A 9,316-nucleotide genomic window follows, 5' to 3' on the forward strand; every position below is an offset into this window, starting at 1 on the left:
GACTAGTGAAAATCGAACTTTCAATGATCATGATGATACATTTTGCTTTAATAATAATAATTTAGCAAAGTTTTATTGAAAAGAAATGTAGAGATAAAACCTAACATAAATATATTAATATTAAAGAATGGTCTTTTTGTTTTATTTAGGTAATATATTTTCCAACCCGGCGGGTTTTAAAACGGTGTCTACATCGCGATTTTGATCTTATTATTTTCCAAACATACTCGGGAAAAGCAAAATGAAAGGATCAGTTATTGAAAGATGTAGTCTATATTCAAAATTTTTTGTATCCTTATCATGATAAAATCCTTAAAAAAACTTATCATAATCATGGACTTTTTATATTCCTGTCACAATCGAAGCCTATAAAATTTTAAACAACGCGAATAAATTTTAAGTAAGATTTATCTGACACTCTTAATTTCATGAAAAAAAAACCTATTCTAAACTTTAAAAAGTACAAAAATCCAATGGCGGTCAATAATTTTCAGTAAAATGAAGAAATATTTGCATTTCAGGCAACGCATACAAAAATTTAGTATCTTTTTCCTTAAAGTAAGCATATTTTATGAAAAACAGCCAATCTTGATGTACAAAAAGTACTGAAATCATATGACGGTTAATATTTTTTTTCAAAATTAATCAACAACTGCATTCTTATTCAATAAAAAATAAAAGTTTAAGTATTTTAATTCTCATTATATCTCAATTCTGATCAGAAGACTTGTCTGAAGATGGTAAAAATAACTTATTTTAAATAAAATAGCTTCATTTTTAATAAAAAGAAGACTAATTTTTGGTTTTATTAACAATGCGATTAAAATTTTAGTATGATTTCTCTGACAATCTTTTAATTTCATGAAAAAAACTATTCTAATGTATAAAAAGTACAAAAATCCAATGGCGGTCAATAATTTTTAGTAAAATGAAGAAATATTTGCATTTTAGGCAACGCGTACAAAAATTTGATATCTTTTTCCTTAAAGTAGGCATATTTTATGAAGAACAGCCAATCTTGATGTACAAAAAGTACTGAAATCATATGACGGTTAATAATTTGCATCAAAATTTATCAACAACTGCATTCTCATTCAACAAAAATAAAAGTTTAAGTATTTAAATTCTCAGTATTTCCAATTCTGATTAAATGACTTGTCTCAAGATGGTAAAAATGACTAATTACAAATAAAATAGCTTCATTTTTAATATAAAGAAGACCAATTCTGGTTGTTTTAAACAACGCGAATAACATTTTAGTATGATTTCTCTGACACTCTTTTGATTTCATGAAAAAAAACCTATTCTAATCTATAAAAAGTACAAAAATCCAATGGCGGTCAATAATCTTTAGTAAAATGAAGAAATATTTGCATTTTAGGCAACGCATACAAAAATTTGATATCTTTTTCCTTAAAGTAGGCATATTTTATGAAGAACAGCCAATCTTGATGTACAAAAAGTACTGAAATCATATGACGGTTAATAATTTGCATCAAAATAAATCAACAACTGCATTCTTATTCAACAAAAATAAAAGATTAAGTATTTAAATTCTCAGTATATCTCAATTCTGATTAGATGACTTGTCTCAAGATGGTAGAAATGACTAATTTTAAATAAAAAAGCATCATTTTTAATAAAAAGAATACTAATTTTAGTTATTTTAAACAATGGAAATAAGATTTAAATATGATTTCTATGACACTCCTTTAATTTCATAAAAAAAAAACAATTTTAAACTATAAAAATTACAAAAATCAAAAGGCGGTCAATAATTTTTAGAATAAATAAGAAATATTTGCATTTTAGGCAACGCGTACAAAAATTTAATATCTTTTTCCTTAAAGTAGGCATATTTTATGAAGAACAGCCAATCTTGATGTACAAAAAGTACTGAAATCATATAACAGTTAATAATTTGCATCAAAATAAATCAACAACTGCATTCTTATTCAACAAAAATAAAAGATTAAGTATTAAAATTCTCAGTATATCTCAATTCTGATTAGATGACTTGTCTCAAGATGGTAAAAATGACTAATTACAAATAAAATAGCTTCATTTTTAATCAATAAAAGACTATTTTTTGTTTTTATTAACAACGCGTATAAAGTTTTAGTATGATTTTTCTGACACTCTTTTAATTTCATGATAAATAACTATTCTAAACTCTAAAAAGTACAAAAATCCAATGGCGGTGAATAATTTTTAGTAAAGTGAAGAAATATTTGCAGTTTAAGCAATGCATACAAAAATTTGATATCTTTTTCCTTAAAGTAAGCATATTTTAGGAAGAACAGCCAATCTTGTTGTACAAAAAGTACTGAAATCATATGACGGTTAATAATTTGTATCAAAATAAATCAACAACTGCATCCTTATTCAACAAAAATTAAAGTATAATTTCTAATAAGAAGACTTGTCTTTAAATTGTAAAAATAACTAATTTTAAATAAAAAAGCATCATTTTTAATAAAAAGAATACTAATTTTAGTTATTTTAAACAATGGAAATAAAATTTAAATATGATTTCTATGACACTCCTTTAATTTCATAAAAAAAAAACAATTTTAAACTTTAAAAATTACAAAAATCAAAAGGCGGTCAATAATTTTTAGAATAAATAAGAAATATTTGCATTTTAGGCAACGCGTACAAAAATTTAATATCTTTTTCCTTAAAGTAGGCATATTTTATGAAGAACAGCCAATCTTGATGTACAAAAAGTACTGAAATCATATGACGGTTAATAATTTGCATCAAAATAAATCAACAACTGCATTCTTATTCAACAAAAATAAAGGATTAAGTATTTAAATTCTCAGTATATCTCAATTCTGATTAGATGACTTGTCTCAAGATGGTAAAAATTACTAATTACAAATAAAATAGCTTCATTTTTAATAAATAAAAGACTATTTTTTGTTTTTATTAACAACGCGTATAAAGTTTTAGTATGATTTTTCTGACATTCTTTTAATTTCATGATAAATAACTATTCTAAACTCTAAAAAGTACAAAAATCCAATGGCGGTGAATAATTTTTAGTAAAGTGAAGAAATATTTGCAGTTTAAGCAATGCATACAAAAATTTGATATCTTTTTCCTTAAAGTAAGCATATTTTACGAAGAACAGCCAATCTTGTTGTACAAAAAGTACTGAAATCATATGACGGTTAATAATTTGTATCAAAATAAATCAACAACTGCATCCTTATTCAACAAAAATTAAAGTATAATTTCTAATAAGAAGACTTGTCTTTAAATTGTAAAAATAACTTATTTTAAATAAAAAAGCATCATTTTTAATAAAAAGAATACTAATTTTAGTTATTTTAAACAATGGAAATAAAATTTAAATATGATTTCTATGACACTCCTTTAATTTCATAAAAAAAAACAATTTTAAACTTTAAAAATTACAAAAATCAAAAGGCGGTCAATAATTTTTAGAATAAATAAGAAATATTTGCATTTTAGGCAACGCGTACAAAAATTTAATATCTTTTTCCTTAAAGTAGGCATATTTTATGAAGAACAGCCGATCTTGATGTACAAAAAGTACTGAAATGAAATGACGTTTAATAATGTGTATCAAAATAAATCAATCACTGCATTCTTATTACACCAAAAAAAAGTTTAAAGTATTTTAATTCTTATTATCTCAATTCTAATGAAATTATTTATCTCCAGTTGTTTGAAATAACTGATTTCAAAGAAAACAGTGTCATTTTTTAAATAAAAGATAATTTTTTGGTAAAATTTAAATATGCCTTTCTTTTAATTCTTTTAATTTTATGAAAAACGACCTTTTCTAAACTATAAAAAGTTCATAACTCCAATGGCGGATTATGGGCATTTTCGTAGGTAGAATAAGTTCATGTTAACTAAGACATATAATACTGTTATGTATTATATATGTTTCTAATGTTTATAATTTTTAATACAGAACTATTAATCAACACAAACAATTTAACGCTTTAATTAAGAATCTAATATAACTGTTATGCTATTTTTACTTTTTTTATTGCAACCAAATTAACGTGTAAATTATGGTGTCTTCGTCGAGGTCCGCGTTCATGGATCGTAAACAATGTTGAGTTCGGTTTACATAAGAATTTGAAATATATACGTATCCGTCCGATCCGTGCATAAATTTAATTAACTGATCGATCGATGACCGTTGTCACGGTAACTCTCACATAGGTTATTTGACTTATCTGACGGATCATATGGGTCACCGATCACCGATCAGTCATCGATCAGTCAAACATCCGTCACCGATCATTCACCGATCAGTCAAGTTCACGTCAAACAGTAAAGCCTAAGGTTGCAAGTACTGTAGCTATAATGCTTGTGGCTTGATTATTAATAATTTTACAAAGGGTACCAATGTTTTATCCCTCGTAGCTACTTGTTGTTAACTATTTAACATAAAGTGCCGAACCGTGGTAAAATCAGTATTAATTCAAGCCCCCATGATTTATTTCTTAATTTACACATCAAAGTATTACACCGATAAACATGGACGGCATTGAATTATCAGCATTTGATTGATGTTAGAAAACCAGATAAGTAGGATTTTGTTTCTACACTTTATCGAATATTTACACAACAGTACAATTTATTTTCAGGATTGTATATCAATTATACAAACAACAAAATCAAAGAAATGAAGGTAGCTGGATCACGATTTTATTTATAAAAGTATTTGTGTTTGTACAATTTCACATTTAAAAGAACTAAAGTTTACAATTGATAATAACACAATAACAGTTGATACACTCTTTAATTTCGTAATATAAAGGTTTTAAGTTAAGCTTTTAGGGATATTCCGAATACTTTCAATTAGTGTATTTACTTTTGTTTAAGTTCATACTATCATATTTAAAGCCTTATATCAAGAGAACGTTAATTTGATTATTTTTTAATGATAGAATAAACATATAGAGTAGAATTTGGAATATTTTGTCGATTATTTAGTTCAAAAGAATTGTATGATGAGGTTTTAAAATTCTCACAAAGGGTTTAGTTTTTAGGCATCACATGTTCAGTCACTCTAAAAGAACGAAGTGTCTTTATCAGTACGATTAGGGTGTTAAATAGAATCAACTGCAAAAATGCAAAATACTTTTCAACTTATTTTTCTGGTCTTGTACCACATAAGCATGGATTTCATAGGTAAGTACCTATACTTATTAAGAATTTACAGAAGTAAAAAATGCAGTGATCTTTATATATACAACCGCATTAAATATACAGTGTTTTCGTTTATTATTGAAGCGTTAATTTCGTATAACGATGTCTTTAAATACATAAATCAAAACGAAATTAGCATTACAAAAGATATTAAGGACGAACAAAAAACAGATGTATGTGTTAATAAAAAACTTGAACTTTTTTTTAAAGTTTGATCATTAATTACTATATACAAAACTGTAACTTATAATTTGATAACATCAAACAAATACGTTCTAAAAAGTGAAATCACAAAAATACTGAACTCCGTGAAAAGTTCAAAAAGAACAGTCCCTAATCAAATGTCAAAATCAAAAGCTCAAACAGATCAAAGAAATGGATAACAACTGTCATAATTCTGACTTGATATATGCATTTTCTTGTGTCGAAAATGGTGTGTTAAACCTGGTTTGATTAGTTGCATCAAATTACATTATATTAACAACGATGTGTGAACAAAACAAACAGGCATAAAAATATCAAAAAAGTTAACAATATAAATAACTACAATATCAATAATTGCATTATGACATGTGCATGATGTTTGCTGCAAAATAAATATTCTTAATGCTCAAGTACCTTTGATAACTATTAAGGTACAATACCAGCATATTATGTTTTCGATGTATTTTCTTATTCAATCTTATAATTGATTACGTTGTGACCATGATAAAAATAGGAGGATAAAAAGATAAGTACAGTATTTCCTATCGTGTTAATTATGGGTGGTCACCTTTGAGGAGTTTTCTCGTATAACATATTTTGGAAAAAGTTTCAGAACGAAATTTCAACGAGACTTAAACATCAGAATAATACATCCTTAAATGAATTCATGTATATAGCAAAACAAAGAATAAAAGTGCAATTCACAGAAACTAAATTACATGGTATATAAATATAGGTTGCACTTTTGTAAAATATAGACATTGAAATTTCCAATAGGAACGCTTTTCACGACTGAAAGTGTGCCACTATTAATTTGACTTTTGAAAAATTGATATTCAATTCGACCGTTGGTCCAAATGAATATTTATTTTTCAAAAGTAATTTTACCACATATTAACCTCAACAAAAGATAGTATAATTGTATTATATTCTATTCATGTAGTTCAACGAGGAGTTGTGACACAACTGTATTTACACAGTGCAATCTATAAATTGAGATTATGTTACATTGAATGATTTAGCTATCTTTTCTTTAAGATGTTCAGATGATGACATATTTAATTTTCAGTCGCAAGCATAGCAATCCGAACGATTGATGGAAGCATAAATGATTTGAAGTTATCAGATTATGGAGCGTTTTCAAAGATGGAGACCTCTATACAATTTGAAGTTCAAGGCTGTGATAACGCTTTTATCACATTGCATGCAAAGTCAAGTTTGTCAGGTCCACATTATTACATAATAATAGGTGGATGGGGCAATACACGATCACAGATATCGAAAACGATGACAAATGAACAATTGGTTTACCTTTATTACAAGACTTATCTGTTGGATTGTCATACTTATAAGAACTTTTGGATCAGCTGGGAGAAGGGCCGGATAAGAGTAGGCAGTGGTAATACATACAATGGAAATGTCTTCTTGCATTACGACGACATGTGTTCATTTGCCATTGAAGAAGTTATAATCAGCACAGCATGGGGGACAACACTGGATTGGATATTTCATTCACAAGGTGTGTAATGTTACAATTGTCCTTAAAACAGGTTGTAAATAGTTTTTTGGTATATGAAAGAATTATTTGCATAATTGTTAATGGAAATTTATGCAATTGTCATACAAATCGAAGGTTGAGCTACAAAATTTATCTACAAACCAGGTATAATCCACCATTTTCTACATAGAAAAATGCCTGATTCAAGTCAGGAATGTGAAAGGTATTATCCATTAGGTTGATGTGTTTGAGATTTTGATTTTGCAATTTTATATTAGATTTGACTTTTCCATGGAGTTCGATAATTTTGCAATTTAACTTTCATGAATTAATTAGAGATTGGACAGAAATTAATTTATCATATAAAAAAAAACGTTTTCTCCGTGAATATTTTTGCCAATATTTGTTTTTCATTTTTTATTAACTTATATAATGAAACAAGGTGCATTTTTCATTATCTGCCAGACAAGACATGTTGCGAACTCAGAACTTTCAGTTAATCTTAAAAGAAAACAATACATGATAAAATTGAGAACTGAAATAGGGTATTTGTCGAAAAAGATCACAACCCGACCAAAGAGCAGACAACAGCCGAAAGCTACCAATGGGTCTCAACACAGCGAGAAAATCAAGCACCACAAAGTGGTCCTCAGCTAGCGCCCCAAAATAATATTTGTAATATAAGGAGAATATTGAAACACTGATAAATGTTTATGACGTAATTTTATTATTTTTGTTTTGTAGCTATACCAACACAAACACGAAGCAGTTCTAGTGACATTATTGAAGCGTTCTATGTAAAAGTATCCGATTGTCCAACGTTTGAAATCATATCGACTATTGAAAACCCTTTGTCAGCAATATGTGCTGTGAAATGTCGGTTAATAGATAACTGTAAGGGATATCTATACAACAAAGACTCTGAAGTGTGTATATTGTTATCGGAAACAGCCATCAATGGGACATTAACAACTATTTACAGATTGATCGAGTGAACCCATTGTCGTTTCGGGTTAGATATTTTTTTCTTTTCCATTTTTGAATTATTTGATAAATTTGTTTAAAAATTTTCTATTGTTTACACAACTGCATATAGTAACAAAGTTTTAACGGGTCCGTTTGTGGATTGAATGACATTATTGACTTTGTTGGGGGAGACCATGATTACGTCTTTAGAAACACCAAACTTATGTCAATCTCATTATTTAAGTGTCCTATATTTGCTGCGTTTCGTCTACTCATCGAGATTACGCTTAGATCAAATCAGATTATTGTACTTCTTTGTTAAATGAAAACAAATCGCATTGATATTATAAAGACCATGCTACTAGTATTATCGGCGTTGTTCATCGAGTGCTTTTTGTGCTTTGAATCATGGGTCCCAAATCGTACAGTTTGATACATCGTTACTGAGAAGTCGCGTCTTCTTTTTTGTGGAATTTTGTGGTGAAAACCCCCAATCTCTCAGAGTATACCTTACTGTTGTTCCATCTTTTTTCTATTCACAATTTTTTCTATACGTTAATAAAGGAGTGTTGTCATTATAGTTTGCTTGACCTTAAAGATTATCCATTATAAGATTTATTTATTTCATTAAAAAGTACTAGTACTCAAAGGTCAGCACGGTACTGACATAATTTATAATGCACATTTCTTAAATTTTTCGTTTATAGATTTTGAAATTATCAAAACTTGGGTTTTTACTCCTTTAGACAAAGTTGACCTTTAATGAATCTGTGTATGTTTTGGTACTTGTTGGTCATATGGCTCTTTAACTGTTTCAGTTCTTATACATCGTAAGCTTTGAATTTTTTTTTACTTTTAGCATTAATGACGAATGTAATTCCTGAAAATCTTTCGGTTGTACGCATTACATTTATAAGTTAAAAGTGTTGTTTTCATTTTTGTCAATATTAACAAATGTAAATGTTGATATTCTATCATGAGTTCAGCTGATCCCCTATTAACATATAGGCGCAACATAAAGTTTTCTACAATTATAGACAATTTTAAGCTCTAATAGTCCTGAGTTATAAATGATATCAATACATCAAAAATACGCCGAAACTGTATAAAGGCAATTTATTCAAAAGATTATAAATAAAAAAAAAAAAGTATGACAAAAGAGGAATTTCTTTATAAAGAGAGGATCATGAAATGTTAAGAAATGCTACTTTTTTTCAATGTTTTCTCTTAAACTCTACACCAATGATTTAAACAAGAGATATTCAAAATAATGCAGAATGCAAATCAACACAAGAACAATAATTAATATAAAAATGAAGATATGGTATGATTGCCAATGAGACAACTATTCACAAAAAACCAAAATGACACAGACATTAACAACTATTGGTCACCGTACAGCCTTTAACAATGAGCCAATCCCATACCGCATAGTCAGCTATAAAA

General features: G+C 27.6%; 1 protein-coding gene across 1 annotated transcript; it reads left to right on the forward strand.

The window, feature by feature from the left end:
- Positions 1-5,060: 5,060 nt before the first annotated feature.
- Positions 5,061-7,899, forward strand: LOC134697935 (uncharacterized). The gene is made up of 3 exons (XM_063560221.1): positions 5,061-5,184; positions 6,476-6,925; positions 7,649-7,899. The coding sequence occupies exons 1-3, from the start codon at positions 5,124-5,126 to the stop codon at positions 7,897-7,899; spliced, it is 762 nt and encodes a 253-aa protein (XP_063416291.1). The 5' UTR covers positions 5,061-5,123.
- Positions 7,900-9,316: the final 1,417 nt, after the last annotated feature.

Source organism: Mytilus trossulus, chromosome 14 (genome assembly GCF_036588685.1).
Source record: "Mytilus trossulus isolate FHL-02 chromosome 14, PNRI_Mtr1.1.1.hap1, whole genome shotgun sequence".
NCBI classification, from domain to species: Eukaryota; Metazoa; Mollusca; class Bivalvia; order Mytilida; family Mytilidae; genus Mytilus; species Mytilus trossulus.

Coding starts and splice junctions, on each gene's coding strand:
- LOC134697935 (XM_063560221.1), top strand. CDS start 5,124: ATGCAAAATACTTTTCAACTTATTTTTCTGGTCTTGTACCACATAAGC. Junction 5,185..6,475: donor CATAAGCATGGATTTCATAG/GTAAGTACCTAT, acceptor TTTAATTTTCAG/TCGCAAGCATAGCAATCCGA. Junction 6,926..7,648: donor TTGGATATTTCATTCACAAG/GTGTGTAATGTT, acceptor TTTGTTTTGTAG/CTATACCAACACAAACACGA.